Here is a 12,046-nt window from a genome sequence, read left to right as displayed (position 1 = left end):
ACAATTACCCCCCAATATGTACTATACTAATTGATGGCCCGCTCTCGCCTGAATTTGCACACCTTTGCTGGCATCCCCACAGGCTTTGTGCGAGTCCCGGCTGCTGTAAATTGCAGCTGTTACCGCGCTAGAACTTCGCCTGCAATTGGACTGACCCCTATGAGCCTCATTCCACAGATTAAGTCTAGATCATTATATGATGGAGAAGACTGGGAGAACGCCGCTGGGATCTGGGATATTTGGCTTAGCATAAAATAACCTATTACATTTACTGCCTCCTAATTACTTCTAACTAATGTGTGTTCTTATAGCAAATGGCTCAATTAACCCTGAATATCTTTACATAAGAAGCCTTTGTGGCCACCTTTACTCTAAGCATATATAATGATTTAATGCACCTATCACGTAATACATGCACTTGATGATTTCATTGTGCCAGCCAGGTACATAGGGGCTATTTACTAAGAACTGCGCTAGGAGCCAGACATCTCCTGTGATGTGGAAGTGTTTTCTGGAGCAGATACCGGGACATGGGCACTACTAGGAGGCTCTCCCGGCGACTAGTACAATATCAGTATACACTGCGTCACCCACCCCTCATAGCTGTTATCCCTCAGTATACACTGCGTCACCCACCCCTCATAGCTGTTATCCCTCAGTATACCCTGCGTCACCCACCCCTCATAGCTGTTATCCCTCAGTATACCCAGCGTCACCCACCCCTCATAGCTGTTATCCCTCAGTATACACTGCGTCAGCCGTCCCTCATGGCTGGTTTTCCCTCAGTATACCCTGCGTCAGCCACCCCTCTTAGCTGGTTATCCCTCAGTATACCCTGCGTCAGCCGCCCCTCTTAGCTGGTTATCCCTCAGTATACCCTGCGTCAGCCGGCCCTCATAGCTGTTATCCCTCAGTATACCCTGCGTCAGCCGCCCCTCATAGCTGTTATCCCTCAGTATACCCTGCATCAGCCGCCCCTCATAGCTGTTATCCCTCAGTATACCCTGCATCAGCCGCCCCTCATAGCTGTTATCCCTCAGTATACCCTGCGTCACCCACCCCTCATAGCTGTTATCCCTCAGTATACCCTGCGTCAGCCGCCCCTCATAGCTGGTTATCCCTCAGTATACCCTGCATCAGCCGCCCCTCATAGCTGTTATCCCTCAGTATACCCTGCGTCACCCACCCCTCATAGCTGTTATCCCTCAGTATACCCTGCGTCACCCACCCCTCATAGCTGTTATCCCTTAGTATACCCTGCGTCAGCAGCCCCTCATAGCTGTTATCCCTCAGTATACCCTGCGTCACCCACCCCTCATAGCTGTTATCCCTCAGTATACCCTGCGTCAGCCGCCCCTCATAGCTGTTATCCCTCAGTATACCCTGCATCACCCACCCCTCATAGCTGTTATCCCCCAGTATACCGTGCGACAGCCGCCCCTCATAGCTGTTATCCCTCAGTATACCCTACTTCAGCCGCCCCTCATAGCTGTTATCCCCCAGTATACCCTGCATCAGCCGCCCCTCATAGCTGTTATCTCTCAGTATACCCTGCGTCAGCCGCCCCTCATAGCTGCTATCCCCCAGTATACCGTGCGTCAGCCGCCCCTCATAGCTGTTATCTCTCAGTATACCCTGCGTCAGCCGCCCCTCATAGCTGTTATCCCCCAGTATACCGTGCGTCAGCCGCCCCTCATAGCCGTTATCCTTCAGTATACCCTGCGTCAGCCGCCCCTCATAGCTGTTATCCCTCAGTATACCCTGCATCAGCCGCCCCTCATAGCTGTTATTCCCCAGTATACCCTGCGTCAGCCGCCCCTCCTTGCTGCTATCCCCCAGTATACCCAGCATCACCCACCCCTCATAGCTGTTATCCCTCAGTATACCCTGGGTCAGCCGTCCCTCATAGCTGTTATCCCTCAGTATACCCTGCGTCAGCCGCCCCTCATAGCTGTTATCCCTCAGTATACCCTGCATCAGCCGCCCCTCATAGCTGTTATCCCTCAGTATACCCTGCGTCAGCCGCCCCCTCATAGCTGGTTATCCCTCAGTATACCCTGCGTCAGCCGCCCCTCATAGCTGTTACCCCTCAGTATACCCTCCGTCAGCCGCCCCCTCATAGCTGGTTATCCTTCAGTATACCCTGCGTCAGCCGCCCCTCATAGCTGGTTATCCCTCAGTATACCCTCCGTCAGCTGCCCCTCAAGGCTGGTTTTCCCTCAGTATACCCTGCGTCAGCCGTCCCTCATGGCTGGTTTTCCCTCAGTATACCCTGCGTCAGCCACCCCTCTTAGCTGGTTATCCCTCAGTATACCCTCCGTCAGCCGCCCCTCATAGCTGTTATCCCTCAGTATACCCTGCGTCAGCCTCCCCTCATAGCTGTTATCCCTCAGTATACCCTGCGTCAGCCGCTGCTCATAGCTGTTATCCCTCAGTATACCCTGCGTCAGCCGCCCCTCATAGCTGTCATCCCTCTGTATACCCTGCGTCAACCTCCCCTCTTAGCTGGTTATCCCTCAGTATACCCTGCGTCAGCCTCCCCTCATAGCTGTTATCCCTCAGTATACCCTGCGTCACCCACCCCTCATAGCTGTTATCCCCCAGTATACTGTGCTTCAGCCGCCCCTCATAGCTGTTATCCCTCAGTATACCCTGCGTCACCCACCCCTCATAGCTGTTATCCCTCAGTATACCCTGCGTCAGTTGCCCCTCATAGCTGTTATCCCCCAGTATACCGCGCGTCAGCCGCCCCTCATAGCTGTTATCCCCCAGTATACCGTGCGTCAGCCGCCCCTCATAGCTGTTATCCCTCAGTATACCCTGCGTCAGCCGCCCCTCATAGCTGTTATCCCTCAGTATACCCTGCATCAGCCGCCCCTCATAGCTGTTATTCCCCAGTATTCCCTGCGTCAACCGCCCCTCCTTGCTGTTATCCCCCAGTATACCCAGCATCAGCCGCCCCTCATAGCTGTTATCCCCCAGTATACCCAGCATCACCCACCCCTCATAGCTGTTATCCCTGAGTATACCCTGCGTCAGCCGCCCCTCATAGCTGTTATCCCTCAGTATACCCTGCATCAGCCGCCCCTCATAGCTGTTATCCCTCAGTATACCCTGCGTCAGCCGCCCCCTCATAGCTGGTTATCCCTCAGTATACCCTGCGTCAGCCGCCCCTCATAGCTGTTACCCCTCAGTATACCCTCCGTCAGCCGCCCCCTCATAGCTGGTTATCCTTCAGTATACCCTGCGTCAGCCGCCCCTCATAGCTGGTTATCCCTCAGTATACCCTCCGTCAGCCGCCCCTCATGGCTGGTTTTCCCTCAGTATACCCTGCGTCAGCCGTCCCTCTTAGCTGGTTTTCCCTCAGTATACCCTGCGTCAACCACCGATCTTAGCTGGTTATCCCTCAGTATACCCTCCGTCAGCCGCCCCTCATAGCTGTTATCCCTCAGTATACCCTGCATCAGCCGTCCCTCATGTCTGGCTTTCCCTCAGTATACCCTGCGTCAGCCGCTGCTCATAGCTGTTATCCCTCAGTATACCCTGCGTCACCCACCCCTCATAGCTGTTATCCCTCAGTATACCCTGTGTCAGCCGCCCCTCATAGCTGTTATCCCTCAGTATACCCTGCGTCACCCACCCCTCATAGCTGTTATCCCCCAGTATACCGTGCGACAGCCGCCCCTCATAGCTGTTATCCCTCAGTATACCCTACTTCAGCCGCCCCTCCTTGCTGTTATCCCCCAGTATACCCAGCATCAGCTGCCCCTCATAGCTGTTATCCCCCAGTATACCCAGCATCACCCACCCCTCATAGCTGTTATCCCTCAGTATACCCTGGGTCAGCCGCCCCTCATAGCTGTTATCCCTCAGTATACCCTGCGTCAGCCGCCCCTCATAGCTGTTATCCCTCAGTATACCCTGCATCAGCCGCCCCTCATAGCTGTTATCCCTCAGTATACCCTGCGTCAGCCGCCCCCTCATAGATGGTTATCCCTCAGTATACCCTGCGTCAGCCGCCCCTCATAGCTGTTACCCCTCAGTATACCCTCCGTCAGCCGCCCCCTCATAGCTGGTTATCCTTCAGTATACCCTGCGTCAGCCGCCCCTCATAGCTGGTTATCCCTCAGTATACCCTCCGTCAGCTGCCCCTCAAGGCTGGTTTTCCCTCAGTATACCCTGCGTCAGCCGTCCCTCATGGCTGGTTTTCCCTCAGTATACCCTGCGTCAGCCACCCCTCTTAGCTGGTTATCCCTCAGTATACCCTCCGTCAGCCGCCCCTCATAGCTGTTATCCCTCAGTATACCCTGCGTCAGCCTCCCCTCATAGCTGTTATCCCTCAGTATACCCTGCGTCAGCCGCTGCTCATAGCTGTTATCCCTCAGTATACCCTGCGTCAGCCGCCCCTCATAGCTGTCATCCCTCTGTATACCCTGCGTCAACCTCCCCTCTTAGCTGGTTATCCCTCAGTATACCCTGCGTCAGCCTCCCCTCATAGCTGTTATCCCTCAGTATACCCTGCGTCACCCACCCCTCATAGCTGTTATCCCCCAGTATACTGTGCGTCAACCGCCCCTCATAGCTGTTATCCCTCAGTATACCCTGCGTCACCTACCCCTCATAGCTGTTATCCCTCAGTATACCCTGCGTCAGCCGCCCCTCATAGCTGTTATCCCCCAGTATACCGCGCGTCAGCCGCCCCTCATAGCTGTTATCCCCCAGTATACCGTGCGTCAGCCGCCCCTCATAGCCGTTATCCCTCAGTATACCCTGCGTCAGCCGCCCCTCATAGCTGTTATCCCTCAGTATACCCTGCATCAGCCGCCCCTCATAGCTGTTATTCCCCAGTCTTCCCTGCGTCAACCGCCCCTCCTTGCTGTTATCCCCCAGTATACCCAGCATCAGCCGCCCCTCATAGCTGTTATCCCCCAGTATACCCAGCATCACCCACCCCTCATAGCTGTTATCCCTGAGTATACCCTGCGTCAGCCGCCCCTCATAGCTGTTATCCCTCAGTATACCCTGCGTCAGCCGCCCCTCATAGCTGTTATCCCTCAGTATACCCTGCATCAGCCGCCCCTCATAGCTGTTATCCCTCAGTATACCCTGCGTCAGCCGCCCCCTCATAGCTGGTTATCCCTCAGTATACCCTGCGTCAGCCGCCCCTCATAGCTGTTACCCCTCAGTATACCCTCCGTCAGCCGCCCCCTCATAGCTGGTTATCCTTCAGTATACCCTGCGTCAGCCGCCCCTCATAGCTGGTTATCCCTCAGTATACCCTCCGTCAGCCGCCCCTCATGGCTGGTTTTCCCTCAGTATACCCTGCGTCAGCCGTCCCTCTTAGCTGGTTTTCCCTCAGTATACCCTGCGTCAACCACCGATCTTAGCTGGTTATCCCTCAGTATACCCTCCGTCAGCCGCCCCTCATAGCTGTTATCCCTCAGTATACCCTGCATCAGCCGTCCCTCATGTCTGGCTTTCCCTCAGTATACCCTGCGTCAGCCGCTGCTCATAGCTGTTATCCCTCAGTATACCCTGCGTCAGCCGCCCCTCATAGCTGTTATCCCTCTGTATACCCTGCGTCAGCCGCCCCTCATAGCTGTTATCCCTCAGTATACCCTGCGTCAACCTCCCCTCTTAGCTGGTTATCCCTCAGTATACCCTGCGTCAGCCTCCCTTCATAGCTGTTATCCCTCAGTATACCCTCCGTCAGCCGCCCCTCATAGCTGTTATCCCTCAGTATACCCTGCGTCAGCCGCCCCTCATAGCTGTTATCCCTCAGTATACCCTGCGTCAGCCGCCCCTCATGACTGGTTTTCCCTCAGTATACCCTGCGTCAGCCGCCCCCCATGGCTGGTTTTCCCTCAGTATGCTGTAACTATAGGACGGACGCCTCACGCTCAGTTTCTCGCTATCTCCTGCTTTCTATCATTCTTAAGTAAGAGTAAAATATAATATTGTCTTAAATGCACGGACACATGGTCTAACAGGCAGAATTACCTTTATACACGCCCCGTAGCAGCATGATGCACCGGTCTTGTAGCGCTGACACCCCATCAGCCCACAGAGGATCGGCTCATGCCGCAATGGGTGCAATGTGGCCATCCTATAGTATAATGTACTGTGGTAAGTACTTCCAGACATCCGCAGCGCCGGCTACAAACCTTTTGCTGTTATAACAATGGGCAAAACCCAAGATGGCGGCAACTGTGAGATCTTCGTACTGTCCTGTTCCTGGCAGAGAGAAGAAATGGTTTAGTTACTACGCACTGTGGATCTCTGCCCCAGCCTGGTTCCCTTAGTACGTTATATATATTACAGTATGGCAGTGGATGAGCTGCAGTATTTATGGTAAGTATCTGCTTACGTCTATTTAACCCACAAACAAACATGCTTTCCATTGGCCAACAGGCTTTTTATTCAGGGCCCTATAGGTGACCCCACCTTCGCACAGTGGCTCCCATTTGTGTGTGCCGCGAGGTTCTTGCAGGGAGCCATGGGCTGGTGGTCAAGAACCAACTCACAATGATGGACAAAAACCAGTGCTTTTGGCTGCCAACCATAACACCTGCGGACAATCAGGAGCTGAACACCACCACATAACTGACCTACGGATGGCGGCTAGGCACAATTTACACAACTATATCAATAACAAACATTTATCCTAGGGAAGCCGGGAAAGAAATGCTGATACTCAAGGCACCGTGATTCCAGAAGTTTGGGAACCACTGCCTTAGCCATTTAACTGGGTCCACTGCCCCCAAACATGGGATATGATGTTGCAATGAGGTGGAGTGGCCACAACCACTATAGGAGAAAATAGGATTTTAATTACCTACAGATAAATCCTTTTCTCGTAGTCCGTAGAGGATACTGGGTATCCATTTAGTACCATGGGGTATAGACGGGTCCACTAGGACCCTTGGGACACTTTAAGAATTTGATAGTGTGCACTGGCTCCTCCCTCTATGTCCCTCCTACCAGACTCAGTCTAGGAAACTGTGCCCGAGGAGACGGACATACTTTGAGAGAAGGATAGATAAAGATAGTGGTGAGATTACGAACCAGCACACAGAGCAATAGGAAAGCCATGCTAACCAAACTTGAAACATGAACAGTAAAAGCTGAACAAACCAGAATACTTAACCAAGTAACAGTGCAGGAAGTACGCAGCACAGGGCGGGTGCCCAGTATCCTCTACGGATTACGAGAAAAGGATTTACCGGTAGGTAATTAAAATCCTATTTTCTCTTACATCCTAGAGGATACTGGGAATCCATTTAGTACCATGGGGAAGTACCAAAGCTCCCAAAACGGGTGGGAGAGTGCTGAGGTTCCTGCAGAACTGATTGAACAAACTGAAGGTCCTCATAGAACAAAGTATCGAACTTGTAAAACTTTGTAAACGTATTCGAACCTGACTAACTAGATGCTCAGCAGAGCTGTAAAGCCGAGACACCCCGGGAAGCCGCCTAAGAAGAACCCACTGACCTAGTAGAGTGGACCTGTACAGATTTTGGAACCGGCAGTCCTGCCGTGGAATAAGCATGCTGGATCGTGAGCTTGATCCAGTGTGCAATAGACTGCTTTGAAGCAGGACACCCAATTTTATTGGGATCATAGAGAATGAACAGCGAGTCAGATTTTCTGTGACGAGTTGTTCTCTTCACATACACCTTCAAAGCCCTCACAACATCCAAAGACTTTGATGTAGCAGAGGTGTCCGTCACAGCCGGAACCACAATAGGTTGGTTGACGTAAAAAAGCGGACACCACCTTAGGAAGAAATTGCTGATGAGTTCTGAGATCAGCTCTGTCCTCATGGAAAATATAGTAGGGACTCTTGTGAGACAATGCCCCTAGTTCCGACACACGTCTTGCTTAGGCCAAGGCCAACAGTGTGACTGTCTTCCACGTAAGGTACTTTATGTCAACCTCCTGTAACGGTTCAAACCAGTCCGATTGGAGGAACTGCAGCACCAAATTGAGATCCCAAGGTGCCGTGGGAGGCACAAAGGGAAGCTGGATGTGCAGAACACCTTCAAGAACCTCTGGACCTCAGGGAGAGAAGCCAATTGTTTCTGAATAAAATAGACAAAGCCGAAATCTGGACTTTAATGGAACCTAGGCGTAGGCCCACATCCACTCCCGACTGCAGAAAAAGCAGGAGGCATCCCAGATGAAATTCCACCGTGGAATATTGTCTGGTCTCGCACCAAGAGACATACTTCTTCCATATACGGTGGTAATGTTTAGACGTTACCCCTTTCCTGGCTTGGAACATAGTTGGGATGACCTTGTCAGGAATCCCTCTCCTGGCTAAGATCAGCCGCTCAACCTCCATGCCGTTAAACGTAGCCACGGTAAGTCCTGATAGACGAACAGGCCCTGTTGCAGAAGATCCTCGCAAAGAGGCAGAGGCCCCGGATCTTTGAGGAGCATCTCCAGAAGGTCCACTTACCAGGACATTCTTGGCCAGTCCGGAGCAATGAGTATTGCTTGAACCTTTTTTCTTCTTATTCTTTTTAGAATTCTTGGGCTCAGAGGAAGTAGAGGAAACACGTACACCATCTGAAAGACCCACGGAGTTGTCAGTGTCTACCGCCACTGCTTGTGGGTCTCTCGACCTGGAACAATACCACTTGAGTTTCTTGTTGAGACGAGAGGCCATCATGTCGATTTGTGGATATCCCCACCAATGTGTCAAGCAGCTGAACACCTCAGGGTGAAGGCTCCACTCCCCCGGGTGCAGGTTGTGTCTGCTGAGGAAGTCTGCTTCCCAGTTGTCTACTCCCGGAATGAAGACCGCTGACAACGCCACGGCGTGTTTTTCCACCCAGAGGAGAATTTTTTACTCCTCTGACATTGCTGCTCTGCTTTTCGAACAATGACCTGAGTCTGTACCAGTTTTTGAATAGCGTCCTGTAAAGTTATACTTGCTTCCTGTGAAACTGCTAAGCCTGATTTGAAGAATCTGTGAGGTGGGAGCTCCTGAAACTCCAGTCTGTAGCCCTGGGAAATAAGATCTATGACTCAGGGATCCTTGCATGATGTTGTCCAGATGTGACTGAAAAATTTTAGTCGGGCTCCCACCTGCCGGTCTTCCAGGCATCGTGGTTCACCGTCATGCTGAAGGCTTTGAGGAAGCAGAACTTGAGCTCTGTTCATGTGAACCGGCAGTTGCTGGTTTGCGTAGGTTTACCTCTAGTGCCTCTGGTGGCTGTAGAAGAACCTCTGGTTTTGCCCTTAAACTCGGCAGTCTGAAAGGACTGTAGATTAGGTCCTGAGTAGGCCTTCCTGGCTGGGGGAGCTGCAGAAGGAAGATACGTGGACTTACCCGCAGTAGCTTTGGAGATCCATTTGTCCAGTTAATCTCCAAATAAGGCCTCTCCTGTGAAGAGTAGGCCTTCCACGCCTTTCCTGGAGTCCACGTTGGCAGTCCACTGGCGTAGCCATAAGCCTCTGCGTGCTGACACCGCCATAGCAGTGGTGTGTGCATTAAGTAAGCCTATTTCTTTTATGGCTTCCACCATAAAATTTGCAGAGTCCTGTATATGTTGTAGGAGTAAAATAATCTCGCCCTTAGGCAAGGTACCTAACCCCTCAATTAGGTTACCCGACCATTTTGCGTTGGCCTTACTAATCCACCCACGTGCTATAGTGGGTCTCTGGGTCACCCCGGCAGCTGTATACAAAGATTTGAGTGTATTCTCAATTCTACGATCAGCCGTGTCTTTTAGGGAGGCTGCACCAGGACAGGCAATACAATTTTCCATGACAGCCTGGATACTGATGCATCCACTATCAGTGGATTTTCCCATTTTTTCCTATCCTCAGGAGGAAATGGAAAAGATCAGGATTAACCCACGGTTCTTCAAACAGGGTATTTAGTTCCTTTGACACAGGAAAAGTGGCTGAGGATTTCTTTTTTATATTAAAATAAGATTCCTCACTCTCCTCTGTCACCTTATCAGGGATATGCAGAACATCTCTGATAGACTCTATGAGAGCCTCTATTCCCTGTGACAGAGTAGCCTCCCCCACCTCTGCATCCACCTCACCCTCCTCCATGTCTGACCCTTCATCATCAGAGTCAGACTGCAGGATATGGGCCAAAGGACGCTTTTGCGGACAAATGACAGGGGACTGAGACGCTGGTTTGGGTACTGAGTCTCTGTTCATAAACTCAGTCATCAATTTTCTTAAGTATTGCGTCTCTTTCTCATTGCGGGACAATTTAGTAGAAATATTGGAAATCATTCCCCTAATGTTATCCAGCCAAGCTGGCTCTGCCCCACTAGCCTGGGAGGGTGCACTACACTGAGTACACTGTAGTGAACCCCCTGGAGAAGAGGAACACTGTGACTTAAATGAAACACACTCTTTGTCTGACATATTGTGACAGCGCACACACACACACACACACACACACACACACACACACACACACACACACACACACACACACACACAGAGGAAAAGGTTAAATGCACAATTAACCCACAAAGAGCCCTTCAAGAGAGACACAGAGATAGCCTGGAGCCAGCACACAGCGCCCTTACTGCTAATGCCAAGCTTAGCCGGGCCTCAGACTAAGTACCCAGATTGGGGACTTAGTACACTAGTAAGCGCTCCCCCCTGCTATGACCCCCTGCTACCGTTAAGGTAATCTGGAGTCTCTCCGGAGGAGCTGCGCGTCCCTGCAGTCAGCATCTGTGTCCACTGCAGAGGAAAAATGGCGCTGGTGAGCTGCTGGATCCGCTCATAGTGAAGCCCCACCCCTTCAATGGCACGCGGTCTTCCCGCTTTTTCATACTGGCTGAGGTAATTTTTAGTGCTTAAAATGGAGTCAGTCGCCTTTTAAGTCTGTAATGCCAGTCTGGGCACCGTGTATACTCGTAGTGTACTTAGACTCGGTTCGCTCCCTCAGAAGCTGTGTGTCTGCATTGTGTACTGAGTCTGGAGACTCCGCTGCCCCCGTAGAAGCCGTGCGTCTCTGTACCCTCATGCCGCCATAATGGCCGGCGACCCGCTAACCGGGACGCCGGCTTAGTACTCACCACTCTTCTATCTTCTGGCTCTGTTAGGGGTGGAGGCGTGCTGTGGGAATGTACACTTGCCGTGGTGGGGCGTGCGAATAGTTCCCTCAGGAGCTCAGTGTCCTGTCAGCGGGGAACGGGACCATTAACCCTTCAAGAGATCCCACGAAGCAGGCAGGCTGGTGCCATCCAGTCCTACCTGAAAATAACAAACAGAAAAAAATAAATGCAGAAAACTCTTCAGGAGCTTCCAGCAACGTGACCGGCTTCTCCAGGCACATTTTCTAAACTGAGTCTGGTAGGAGGGGCATAGAGGGAGGAGCCAGCCCACACTATCAAATTCTTAAAGTGCCTCAGGCTCCCTGTGGACCCATGTACACCCCATGGTAATAAATGGATCCCCAGTATCCTCTAGGACATAAGAGAAAACTGAGCTCCCCGAATGTTCTTAGGATACTACTGGAGGTCTTGCCACCGGGACAAAGAGGATGCTGAGCAGCCACTCATGACATTCTAGGCTTCACTGTGCTTATTATTACACTTCTATCAGTGACGTGCGGTTATTAAATGCCCCCCATATAACAGGTGATGTCACAGTGTAATACTGTATCCTGCTGCTGACACAAGACACCACACCTGTATTCTGCTTATTATTACACTGCTATTACTATCACCCCCACCACCCCACCGTATATCAGGTGATGTCACAGTGTAATACTGTATCCTGCTGCTGACACAAGACACCACACCTGTATTCTGCTTATTACACTGCTATTACTATCACCCCCACCACAGTGTAATACAGTGAGCTTGGCTGTCCGTCTTTCGTACTCCCAGTTACTGGAGGTAGGGTATACAGTAAGGGTTTAAACATGCCACCCAATATTAGGTGGGAGCTGGCATGTTACAGGCTCATATGTGAAAGGGAACCCTGAGTGTGGATTGGCTGGCTGGAGAAGGAAGTCAATCCAAGATGGCTGTGCCCATGAAGCGCTGGATGAAATGTG

At 51.7% G+C, this 12,046-nt stretch overlaps 1 protein-coding gene across 2 annotated transcripts in view; it reads right to left on the bottom strand.

The window, feature by feature from the left end:
- The window catches only part of DRC7 (dynein regulatory complex subunit 7), a 173,218-nt gene that overhangs the window by 60,972 nt on the left and 100,200 nt on the right, over positions 1–12,046 (bottom strand). For both annotated transcript variants that reach the window (XM_063945804.1, XM_063945805.1), the window contains exon 9: positions 6,165–6,234. In XM_063945804.1, the coding sequence (XP_063801874.1) occupies positions 6,165–6,234 (70 nt within the window). The remainder of the gene's footprint in view (positions 1–6,164; positions 6,235–12,046) is intronic.

This window comes from Pseudophryne corroboree, chromosome 11 (genome assembly GCF_028390025.1).
Source record: "Pseudophryne corroboree isolate aPseCor3 chromosome 11, aPseCor3.hap2, whole genome shotgun sequence".
NCBI classification, from domain to species: domain Eukaryota; kingdom Metazoa; phylum Chordata; class Amphibia; order Anura; family Myobatrachidae; genus Pseudophryne; species Pseudophryne corroboree.
Note: the sequence above shows the minus strand (reverse complement) of the source record. Positions and strands in the feature narration are given on the sequence as shown.